Source organism: Balaenoptera musculus, chromosome 13, assembly GCF_009873245.2.
Source record: "Balaenoptera musculus isolate JJ_BM4_2016_0621 chromosome 13, mBalMus1.pri.v3, whole genome shotgun sequence".
Taxonomy (NCBI): domain Eukaryota; kingdom Metazoa; phylum Chordata; class Mammalia; order Artiodactyla; family Balaenopteridae; genus Balaenoptera; species Balaenoptera musculus.
The window spans coordinates 69712707-69725818 of record NC_045797.1 but is presented as its reverse complement, the minus strand read 5'-3'; the positions used below and the strand labels follow the sequence as shown (position 1 = coordinate 69725818).

The window sequence follows — 13112 nt, the reverse complement described above, 5'->3', positions numbered from 1 at the left end:
GCCCGAGGGGGCCCTGGAGAGACGGCGGGGAGGAAGATACAAGGACAGTGTGGGGGACAGGGAGTGCCTGCTCCTCGATGTGACCTGAGGACCCTGTCTGACTTCTCAGGAGGAAGGGCATTCTCCCCATTCCTGAGCTGAACCCAACTGAGCTCCTGAGTCTTGAACATCAAGAGAACCTGCTACTCTTCTAGTTCCCTGAAGGTTTGGGTGTTTTTGTTTGTTTAGCTCTAGAAACCACGGAAAGACAGCTTTGGCAGACATCTTTTGGAACATCTGCCCAGCCTACTCTTTACCATTTCTTTTTTTTTTTTTTTAAATTATTTATTTATTTATTTATGGCTGTGTTGGGTCTTCGTTTCTCTGCGACGGCTTTCTCTAGTTGCGGCGAGCGGGGGCCACTCTTCATCGCGGTGCGCGGGCCTCTCACTATCGCGGCCTCTCTTGTTGTGGAGCACAGGCTCCAGACGCGCAGGCTCAGTAATTGTGGCTCACGGGCCTAGTTGCTCCGCGGCATGTGGGATCTTCCCAGACCAGGGCTCGAACCCATGTCCCCTGCATTGGCAGGCAGATTCTCAACCACTGCGCCACCAGGGAAGCCCCTCTTTACCATTTCTGAGCAACATCTCCACCCCCAGTGGTTGGCCTCTCGAGCCATGTTTATTTATGTGACTCTGCTTCTTCTTGGTTGTGGATTATTGGACAAGGTTGGTCCCCTAACCTAGGGGCAGCTGGATCCCGGGTTTGGCTGAGCCAATCAGCATCTCTTGAGAAAACAGAAGTGAGAAACAGAGATGCCTGTGGCTGGTCAGTCACAGTGAAGCCCGAAGGCCATGTGGAGGCCAGGGTAGTCATCTTTGGCCCATAGGCACAGAGGCATAAAAATCAGATCAGCAGAAAGAGAAGGCGCATAGAGAGAAGCAGAGATGAGAGGCCAGGCAGCAATAGAGAGAAAAGGAGAAAGTAGCTACCTCGCTTCCTGACCACTTTCCAGCTGCATCCTAGGCTCTCGGGAGGCCTGCTTCACTTCTACCACGGGTTCCACACTGCTTATAGTGAACAAGCTCTAGTGCCCTCCTCCCCCCATGATCTGCACCTCTTGGCGTTCACGCTTTTGTATAATCCACATACCCCTCTTGTGTGGGTGGGCACTTACTTCTAAGCAATGGAATTTGGCAACAGAGATGTCATTTCCTGATTACAATATGTTATATTGCCAGCAGACTGGCTCCAGAGACGCCCTAGCTGTCTTTCAAGAAGCAAGTGGCCATGTTGGAAGGCCCATGTGACGAGGAGCACAGGTCACCCTCTGGAAACTGAGGGCAGCCTCCAGCCAACAGCCAGAGAGAAACCAGGGCTCTAATTTCTGTAGACACAAGGAAATGAATTCTGCCAACAACTGGAGTGAGCTTGTAAGTAGATTCATTCCCCGTCAAGCATTCTCTAGGCGAGCATGCAGGCCAGCCAAAGCCTTGACTGCAGCCTTGTGAAACGCTAAGGCGAGGACCCGACTAAGTTGTGTCCAGACTCTTAACCCACAGAAACTGTGAGATTATAAATATGTGTCATCTAAAGCCACTAAGTTTGTGGTAACTTATTACACAGCGATGGAAAACTAATGTACTGCTGCTCTTCATCTGTTGCCTTTAAAAAAATTTATTTTATTTAATTAATTAATTTATTTTTGGCTCTGTTGGGTCTTTGTTGCTGCACGTGGGCTTTCTCTAGTTGCGGCGAGCAGGGGCTACTCTTCATTGCGGTGCACAGGCTTCTCATTGCAGTGGCTTCTCTTGTTGTGGAGCACAGGTTCTAGGCACGTGGGCTTCAGTAGTTGCGGCTCACAGGCTCTAGAGCGCAGGCTCAGTAGTTGTGGCGCACGGGCTTAGTTGCTCCACAGCATGTGGGATCTTCCCGGACCAGGGCTCGAACCCGTATCCCCTGCATTGGCAGGCAGATTCTTATCCACTGCGCCACCAAGGAAGCCCCCGTCTGATGCCTTTTACACAGGTAAATTCCTGTTACTTACAACCTGAAGAGAGCACGTAGCCTGGGCCAGCATTTTCCACCCAGAAGAGCTGCTCCATCCAGAAGAGTACTGACAGAAGACAGAAGAGGCTAGAGATAGCACAGCATGTGCTCTGCAGTGGAAGGCCTGACAGAGGGTAGCACAGCTCGTGAACCAGAACTCCTTGAATACCTTGGAAACTCCCTGGGGACTCCCAGAAATACTTGGGGTAAAGAAGGAGGAAGACTAGTGGATGGGGGTGGGGACTACTAAGCCAACTAAATTTGGGTATGTGATTTCACTTGTACTTACCCTGCTTGATGTTCATTGTAAATGTGTGTCATCAGATTTAGGACATTTGGGGCCATTATTTCTTCAGATATCTTTTCTGCCCTGTTCATTCTCTCCTCTCCTTCTGAGACTCCAGTTAAATATATGTTAGAACTTCCTGTTGTCCAGCATGTCCCTCAGGCTCTGTTCCTTTTTACTCTTCATATTTTTTTCTCTGTGTTCTTCAGATTGTATTATATTTCTATTCATCTCTATCTTCAGGTTTACTGACTCTTTCCTCTGTCATCTTGATTCTCCTGCTAAACCCATCCAGCGGATTTTTATTTCAGATATTTTATTTTTGAATTCTGTATTTTCCACTTGATTCTTTCTTATAGTTTCTATTTTTCTGCTGAGAATTCCTATCTTTCCATTCATCAGGAGCATATTTTCTCTTACATCATTGGGCATGATTATAATAACTGTTCGAAGATACTTATCAGCTAATTCCAACATCTGGGATGTTGGAATCAGTCCCCATTCTTGAGAATGCATCACTAAAAAAAAAATTTAATATATTGAATAATTTTGGATTGTGTCTTAGTCATTATAAATGCTTTATGTGGAAACTCTGGATTCTGTTATATTCTTCCAAAGAGTGCTGAATTTTTGATTCTACTGGGTAACTGATTGGACTTAAACTGCAAACCCTGTCACACAGGGACCTTGTTAAAATGCAGTGGCAGCTCAAATCTCCATTCCGTTCTTTTATCCTTACCTGAGTTGCTTTGAGTCTGCCCTGGTATATGTGGTTTAGAGGTCAGAATGAGATTTGTTCATAGTTTTTACACAAAATTTGGCTCTCTTCCTCTGAATGTCTTTCATGGACTCTCCTCTCTTTTCACTTTTGAGGGGAAAAGTGCCCCAAACTCTCGATTCTTCAAGTCAGAGAGAGATCAGGGTTTCTATCAGTCCATGATGCCACTTACTGAAGCTCACCTTCAGGCTAAAAAAGTAAAAAACTAAAAGGGGGAGAACCATTCAGTACCATTTCTTTTTTTCAAGTGTCAACTCTCTGCTTCTGGTAGCTTTCTAGTGTCATCAGGTAGTTGATATTTATATTTTGTTTAGAGTTTATAGTAGCTATCTGCAGAAGTGACAGTAAGATAGGAGCTTACTCAGCTATTCTCAGCAGGGAAACCTGTGATTTCATTTGAGTTTACTGAATACTAAGCTTGAGAACATATCAGATACAAAAATATCATTAAGCCCTTTTTACAGATGGGAACACTGAGCCCTCATAGGTCCATCTGGTTTAAAAGTCCTCCACCCCATTTTATCCAACTCCACTTGGGTGAGGCAGGAATAAGATGGTGTCCACCATGTGGAGACAGAGGGGGAGCTGACAGAAAAAGAAAGTAGGTGAGATGCCAAACTATGCAAATCTAGATGTACAAGTCCTTTGGGCCAAGGATTTGTCACGATGAGCTTGAAGCCTTGCATGCGGTCTGTTTGAAGGCTTTGTTTCTTTCCTTTTGGTCCCTTTTGAGAATTGCAGGGATCCCGGATGTGCTAAGTGTTCGTGAGGAAGGGTTCGTGAAACTGCTGAAGAGCAGAACTTTAGCAGAGCCTGTGGCTCCCAGACAAGATCAGAAACAAAAAATGTCATAGGACCTCAGAGATGATCTCAACCTCCTCATTTTTAAGATGAGGAAACTGAGGCCCTAAAAAGTAAAATGATTTGTCCAAGATTTCTTAGCTATTTAGTGGCTGAACTAGTTTCAGTGTTTAAATCTCTTAACTTCTTCAAAATAAACATAACTCCTTCATACCCATATATAGTCCTCTCTTTCTCTCTCTCTCTCTCTGGCCTGCCCACACTACGGTCATGAAATATCAACACCAATGACTCCATTTGCCTCTGATGGCGTGGAGGGGAAGTCATCAATCCATGAGAGTAGTACTCTTCAACCATTAAAAAAAATCTACAGCACTTGAGAAGCACAGTACCCATAAATACTCAAGTAAACCCCAACTAACATCATCACAACAATGCATTGACGTCAATGGATTCCAGTTGCGGTATTTATTCTATGGCAGTTGTCCCACCACTCAGTCCCCACAGCACCCACCGTAAATGCGGAAGGCGTACTCGATCTTCAAGCTGGGGCAGGCCTGCTCGCTAAACACGGATGCCATGCCCAGCACATCCTCGAAGGAGAGCACATTGTTGTGGGAAAACACTCTGCAGATTCGGTCTCTGAAAGGGTTGACCTGTGGGTGGGGAGGAGGAGAAAGAGGAAGGAGGCTTATCAATGTCAGGTTCATGCCTCCCTGGGTCTTGTTAATCTATCAGAAGCACAGTGTCCTGGGTTTGAGAAGAAAACAACAACAACAACCTAAATATTGGAGTAGATGTTGGGTCAATAAGCCAGGACCGCGGACACGATGGAGGGTACCTGGGCTAAAGGACCACTCTTAACATCACTCTCCCCACTGTCACCTCCTCCTGCACGTACCTTCCACAGGCTCATTTTTTGGTTGTTATTCTTTTTTATGCTTATTAATTTTGTATGTACAATTTGGGAAATACCCCCCCCAAAGTATTAAAAATGGGATAAAAATTGTTTATAATTCACTCTCCAGAGTTACCTACTATCAACATATTGATGTAGAAGTCAGACAGACCCAGGTTTCAGTCCTGGCTTCACTATTTACTAGTGATTATTTTACATAATCTCCAGAGCCTAAGATTTCTCATCTACAAGATAGGGTGGGATAATACTATACCTACTTAATAGATTTGTTGTGAGGATTAAATAGGATAGGTTTAAAATTGCACAATGACTAATAAATAACACTCAACAGATGGTAGCTGTAAGTTGTTATATAACGTCTACAGATATTATAATTTGCACAGCAATTTTCATTTTTAAACCAACTAGTTCTCAAATTCGAGTCCCAAATGAGTAAGGGTCATGTGAGTTTAGAAACTCTAATTCCCCTAAACTGGGCCTGGCCAGGGTCATTCATGAGGGGGCCCTTCTGAGCTGGTACCACAAGGTTCTAAGCAAAAACACCCCAGCCACTTCTCAACCCGTTCAGAGGCAGCTCACTAAGGCCGCCTTGCTACTCTCCATCCAGCCCCCAGGAATGGTGGGCTGTGGGTTAGAAGGGATGGGCAGATCTAATGAGAGTTAAAGTCACAGAACACGCTTGGAAATATTTAAAAGTAGCAGGTCCGTCTTTGGCAACCTCCTCCTCCCGCTTTCTGTGTCTCTAATCCACCCCCACCTGCTAAGATTCCTTGGCCCACAATTGCTCAGGGGCCCAGCCCGTGCCTGCTCTAAACTCACCATGCCTGCTGGCAGGCCTTACCAGACCCCAGCTCTGTTCTGGTGTTCCGAAATGACCCCTGATCCCTCCCAACTCACCAACCAAAATTCCTTTTCCTTAGATGCATCTCAGCTAAGGAAGCTATTTGATTCTGCGAATTCACACAGCAGTTCCTCAGTATTCCAAATTTTTAGTTAGTTCAAACAAATCTTTAGTTGATTTTTCTAGTCCCCTTTCACTGACAAGGTATTTCTTCAAGGCTGCAGGCTTCATGCAAAAGGATTAGTTCCACTGCACACACGGCCTTATCATCTCCCTCACTAAACCCCATCCCCAGCCTCTCTGGGCCCCTGTCCTTGTCTATCACTCCTTAGGGCTGCCCTAGCTTCAGCCAACGCTTCGTTCTCTGGTTTTGATGTCTCCATTTTGCAGTCATGAAAATTTCTCTTTCATTTCTTTTGAACTCAGCTACAATGTTAAAATCTATGGTTTAATTTTATTTGGTATTCTTATATATTTGAGAAGGGAGAGAGGACATTCTGAATCACCTCATGTGGCTGTGTAGTTCTCAAACCTTAGTGAGCATACAAGTTATCTGAGGTCCTTCTTAAAAACATGAATTGTAACTCCCATCCTCAGAGATCCTGATTTAGAAGGTCTGGGGTGTAGCCCAGCATTATGGATTGAATTGTGGCTCCCCCCAAATTTATATGTTGAAGTCCTGATCCCCAGTACCTCAGAATGTGACCTCATTTGGAAATAGGGTCGTTGTAGACGTGATTAATTAAGATGAGGGTATATGAAGTAGGGTGGGCCCCGCATCCAATATGAATGGTGTCCTTATAAAAGGGGAAATTTAGATACAGAGAGATGCACTCAGGGAGAACACCACGTGAAGATGAAGGCAGAGATCGGGGTGACACCTGTACAAGCCAAGGAATGCCAAAGATTGCCAGAAAACTACCAGAAGCTAGGAGAGAGGCATGGAAAATATTCTTCCTCACAGCCCTCAGAAGGAACCAACCCTGCAGACACCTTGATCTCAGGCTTCCAGCCTCCAGAACTGTGAGACAGTAAATTTCTGTTGTTTAATCTACATAGTTGTGATACTTTGTTATGGCAGCCTTAGTAAACCAGTACACCTAGGAATCTTCACTGTAGATAAGATTCTCAGGTGACAGGATTAATACCATATATATCTATATATACACATATATGTTTGAGGAGTGGCCAGGGTCCAGGAGAATCCAGGCTGCCCTGTTAGATCTTCCAGACCAGCTCCTATCTCCTCCATCTTTTAACCTCCACCTCCCCTAGAAAAGCTTGGTTTGCCTGCTTCAGATGAATCCTGCTAAGGGCAGTCTTCTGTGATGTGTTCCACCTAGCTAAGTGCCTTTACAGATTACTTTGCCAAATTTAACTAAATTAACGCTCGCAAATGGATAGGTGGCTTAACAAGATTCCTGCAAGGAAACCACAATTGAAGATAACGCTCATAATGCAAATGCAAGTGAACAAGAAAATGTCAGGGCAGATTCCTCTCCTACTTAAAATGTGAGTTCTTCTCTATGAGGTCGAAACAATGACAATTCAATCAGACATAATGAGAAGTCCCAGCTCCAGTTCTCTTTTCCTGCACTCAGACAGGTGCAAGGCAGGTCAACAAGCTCACTGCCTAAGCGTCTATCCAACCACTGAACGAGATACCAATCTTCCCTTCCCTCGGGGCGGCCCCACTACTTGGCTTTGCTGGGAGTGATGGGGGAGGGGAGAATAATTACCAGGAAATCAATTCACTCCCCCTTAGACACATGTCATGTGACTGCTATCCACCTGCACACACACACACACACACGCACGCACACACACACACACACACACACACCCCTTGTTTCCCAGAGATTGGGAAGCCAGCTGTTGGTGTGGAACCTGCTGGTAGCAAGAACAGTACATTCTGTTGGAAGATGCAGAGAAAATCCTGCTGAAGGTGTACAGAAATATGCGTTAGAGCAAAATTCACACTGTGGAAAATTTGCTAAATAGTTGAAGAAAAGTACAGCTGTTTCTAACATGGTTTCCCTAGATTCTGTTTCAATAATGAAACACATGAAGAACCACATTTCTGTGAGACACTAAAGGAAAGAGGCAATGTGGACTGAACAGTACATTACTTCCTTAATAAAGACACCATTTATGGGAAAATTTGTCTGAGTGTAATCACTGATGGAGTGGCTGCTTCCTGATGAAAATGGATTCTGGGTAAGGGTGCAAGGACGTTGATACATGTGTAACTACTCCCTGCAGCACTTCCTTCAGGCTACTGTAGTCAAGAACTTAGATGCAGAAGTACACGAGTGCTGTAGGATGCATTGATGTGACTGGGTTTTTTTAAAAGAGTTTAAAATATAGTAAAACTTATAAAATGATTTGTAATCACAAAGAAAGTGACTATGAAAATCTTTCAAACCACACGGAGGTTTGCTGCTTATCTATTGGCAGAGCACTTAAAATAGCCATCGAACATAAAGAGGATTTATTCTTGTGCAAAAAGACAAGAGTTCTAAATTTGCTGAGCTTTTTATGATGACAAGTGGCTGTTGACAGTTTGCTACTTCAGAGATATCCACCAAAATATGAATTCAAATTCTTCTGACTCTTCAAGGTAAAGGTGACTTATTTTAACAGTGAGTGAGAAAGGATTTGCTTTTCCAAAGAAACTCATGTTTTGGAGAGAATGTTTTGAAAATGAGATTTTTGTTGCTGAAAACATGTGATCTCACCTATAAAGATGCTTCTATCTGCATACTTGAAAAATATTAGAAACAGATTTTTCTGATCTGTTTGAAAATGGTCCAAATGAAGAGTGGATTTTGAGTCCATTTGTTAAAAATATAAAAATGCAATGCTTTCCAATTATCTTGTAAGAGCTGCTGACTAATGTAATGGAAGATGGACATCTGCTAGCTTAACTTCAATCAAAAGCCTTTAATTGGTGGATGGGATTGAAAATAAGTACCATAATTTAATATAGCAAATGATATATCTCTTCTCTCTGGATCAACTACAACAGCCATTGAAAACAAACTCAGCTAGACCAGATCTCTAAACGGCTCTATCTCAAAGGGTTAAAGCAAGATTTCAAAGAGAAATGAAGCATATCCAATCATATTGCTTTCCCTGACACTGTTGTTATTAATTATAAGCAAACAATAAAATTGTGAAAGGAGGAAATTTTGTTATATAAAATAAAGGAGAATTTATGTAAAAAATATTTTATGTAATCTTTAATTTTAACTTTTTATTTTGCATGTTTATTTCATAACATATTAGTATTGTAGTAAAGGTATAGAGTTTATAAGTGAATATATGCATATTATGGGTGTATGCTCCATATTTTTTTTTTGCTGGGAATGCGTGATCAAAAATGTCTGGAGGTTTCTGATCTAGACTAACCCCCTCATGTCACAGATGTGGAAATGAGGACCTGGGTGGGGGGCTGACTTGCCCAAGGTCATTCAGCAAGCCAGTGGGAGAGCCAGCCCAGGACCCAGGTCTTCTGAACCTGCCTGGTACTGTTCCCACCTCAGTGCCTTGTGCCACATAACTATCAAAAGAGAAAGGTGGTGATGAGGCCAAGCATATGACCTGAAAAACCTTTTTTGACAAGAAGTGTAAAAATGGAGCCCAGACTGAAGTCAAAGAAGTGGCCCCTGGCCTCTGAGAGCTCTAGGGTGACAGGAGCAAACGCTGAAGGAGGGAGAAGCCCAGAGGGGAAGGGGAAGGCAGCATGGGGCCATCAGGCTGGGGAATGGTGGAGGAACCAGAGTGAGGAGCAGGGCAGGTATTGGCTGCAGGGCTAGGGCCAGAGCTGTGTCCGGGCCCTGGAGGCTGGGGTGACTGGTATAGTTCTCTGTGAGGCCCGGCGGGCACCTGCCAGGAGAGTGTCCCAAGCCTGTCTCTGGTCCAACAACGGCAAGTTCCCTCCCCCCAGGTTTCCTGCCGCTCGCTTCCCAGAGGGAGATCCCAAGGCGCAGACTGCCCCTGTGACCAGGTGTCCCTGGCACACGTGCAGCTCCCTACCGAGGGCTGCTGATGGTGTTGCAGGGAGAGTTTCTAAGGGCCCAGGGGAGGTTGCCTCTGCGCCTCTCCCATCTCTCCACCCGGAGCCAAGTGCCAGCCCAGCCGGAGTCCTCCGGTTCAGCCCAGCCACCAACAGACAGAAGAACAGCTGGAAAGAGGCAGGAACGGGAGCGAGGCTCATTAAAGAGCACAGTTCCAGTTTACAGTGTTCCAGAGTTTTGTTGCTATTACTTTAATCATCTGAAATCTGAACCAATAAAATTTGGGACCCATCCAGAGAGTTATATAGTCTGCATAAAATTTCACACTCATTTAGAAGTCTTCCATCCTCCAGAGGAGGACGATGACAACTGACAAACTAACGCTTCCGTTTCAAGAATAACATATACACCCTAGCGTGAAGGTGTTCTGAACAAGGGAACATAAACATGTCAGTACAGAAATTTATACAGGTAACGGCAGTGCAAACCCCATCCAGGCATGACAAAAGTAAAGAAGGCGAAAATAAACCCCGAATGCTGGGGATATTTTTGGAAACACAAACTACAGTTTGTAAATAAAAAGATTTCGGTCCCTGCCAAAAAAACTAAGTTTTTTCAAAAAGGTCTTCTCAAAGTTATTGAACGAGAGATTTGATCTGAAGATGAAAGTCAGAGGGAAAATATTTGGACTTAGCTTAAACACATCTCCTCACCATTTCTCCAGCAAGTGTGTCGTCAAAAAGAGCTCTTCACAGTTGCTGGAAAAAATTCACACAAAGATATGCTAGCGACGTCATTTGTAGTTTAATTTTTTAAGTAGTTTAATTTTTAAGATCTCATTTTTTTTAAAAAGGGATCAAACAGTATTTATTATTTCATTTAATATTTCTCACTGCTAATTCAACTTTCTTAATTTTTAGTGTTTGGTTTTTTGAATAATGCTTTATTTTTTGCTCATTTTGTCTGCTACCATCTCTTTTAAAAATGATATGATTCATGTTCATATTTTTAAAATTTTGAACAGATGTAAAGCATCTGTCGAGGAAATGAGGGGATGAAGGTATCTGTACATGAGGCCAGCCCCTCCTAGGTCTTGAGCAGAGCCCTTTAGGTTACTGGAGCAGACTCTCACTGGGAGAAGTCCTGCCTGAAAGAACCCTCATAGTTGTGAAAAATTGGGTGAGCAGACCCCGTGTCCTGGAAGAAGGGTGTAACAAAATCCTTTTAGTGCCTTTAAAAACTTCCCTCAGATATGTCATATTTTTGGATTAGAAGGCTCAACATCATTAAGATGTTGCTTCTTCCCAAATTTACCTGCAGAGTTAATGGGGTTCTAGTTAAAGTCTTCCAGCTCATGTTTTTGTGGAAATTGACAAGCTGATTCTAAACTTTGTATGGAAATACAAAGGGTCAAGAACAGCCAAGACAATCCTAAAGAAGAGGAACAAAGGCTGAAGTACTTATACTACTAGATATCAAGACCTTGCTAAAGTTTTCGTAATCAATACAGTGTGGTACTGGTGCAAAGATAGACAGACCAATGGCCTAATAGAAATTCCAGAAACAGACCCATATGTACATGGCTGCCTGATGTATGACAAAGATCACATTGCAGTGGAATAGGGGAAAGGAGAGTTTTTTCAATAAGTGGTGTTGGGTTTAGTGTGTATCCATACAGGGAAGAAAGGAATCTTGATTCCTATGTCACACCATACGCAAAAATCAATCCCAAGATTGATCACAGATCCAAAGTGGAAAACCAATAATAGGACTTTTAGATGAAAGCATAGGACAATACCTTTATAACCTTGAGGCAAAGATATCTTAACAATACACAAAAAGCCCTAATTATGAGAGAAAAATTTCGTAAATTGGAATATATTTAAATTGAGAATTTATGTTGTTCAAAAGACATCATTATGAGAGTCAAAAGGCAAGCCACAACAATCAATATGTACTTCAACAGGTGAAAGGATAACAAACACTGGCACATCCATACAACGGAATACTTCTCAGCAGTAAGTAGATTCATGCAACAATGTGGATGATTCTTACATGTATTTTGCCAAGTAAAAGAAGTCAGGTCCAAGACTACCTATTGTATGAGCCCATTTGTATCACATTCTGGAAAATGCAAAACTATAAGGATGGAAAGCAGCTGGGTGGTTGCCAACAGCTGGGGGAGGGGGACAGAGTTAATTACAAAGAAGCCTCTCAAGGAAATGTTTAGGGTGATGGAACTGTTCTGTACCGTGGAGCTGTGATGACAGATCCATACCTCTATGAATTTGTTTAAATCCATAGAACCGTACACCATAATGAGTGACGTTTACTGGATGCAAATTAAAAAATTAAAAATTTAAAAAACCCAGTGAACCCAGGATGAAATGCAGACCATGACAAATAAAAGTAACTATATACAAATATATGACAAAACCTCCCTGAAAGGAATTGGGAAGGAGGAACTGACCAAGTAACACGGTGTTTCGACTGGATACTGTAAGTCTAAAGACAACAAGAACCATAAACCAACACTGTACTCTAGTTGGCAAATTTGTTTCTCACAGGGGTATGGGCTAGCAATTCTGAAGCCACATGGATAGTGAGGTTGAACAAATAGGTAAATAAATAACAGATTATAGGAACCAAGTTTCTTATTGTCACACTAAAAAAGTTACAAATAAGCAAGAGAGGGAGTGCTAGATTAGTCAGAGACATCAGTAGGAACTCATGGATATCTAGATAGATGGATAGAAGGATAGATATAGAAATAAATATTGGTGTTTAGCATACATGGGTTACTATATACACATATATTTTCTAGCTCTGTGCACTAAGTGACTTTACAGGGGTGAAACCTGGAAACATCACCTTAACTAAGTGATGAAAGTTAACATCACTGGTAATTGATTGTATTGATATTATGTGTCCCCTGATATGATGTGATGAGAAGGGTACTTCACTTCTGTGGCATTGGTTGCATAAATCCATAACCCCAGACTAAGCAAGAGAACACATCTGAAAGACACAAATTGAGGGAGGTTCTACAAAAATACCTGGCCAGTACTCTCCAAAAATGTCATGAAAGACAAGACGGAGGAACTGCCACAGATCAGAAGAGACTAAGGAGACAGAAAGACTGAATGTAATGTAGCATCCTGGAGTGGATACTGGAGCAGATAAAAGATAAATGTAGGAAAACTGGTGAAATCTGACTAAAGTTTGTAACTTAGTAGTGTTCCACCAATTTTAATTTGTTATTAGTTTTTTTAATTAATTAATTTATATATATATATATTTTTTTGACTGTGTTGGGTCTTCGTTTCTGTGCGAGGGCTTTCTCTAGTTGCAGCAAGCAGGGGCCACTCTTCATCGCGGTGTGCGGGCCTCTCACTGTCGCGGCCTGTCTTGTTGCAGAGCACAGGCTCCAGACGCGCAGG

At 42.8% G+C, this 13112-nt stretch overlaps 1 protein-coding gene across 3 annotated transcripts in view; it reads right to left on the bottom strand.

The window, feature by feature from the left end:
* The window catches only part of CIB4 (calcium and integrin binding family member 4), a 97378-nt gene that overhangs the window by 7749 nt on the left and 76517 nt on the right, over positions 1-13112 (bottom strand). For all 3 annotated transcript variants that reach the window (XM_036873986.1, XM_036873988.1, XM_036873987.1), the window contains one exon: positions 4408-4549. In XM_036873986.1, coding sequence (XP_036729881.1) covers positions 4408-4549 — 142 coding nt within the window. The remainder of the gene's footprint in view (positions 1-4407; positions 4550-13112) is intronic.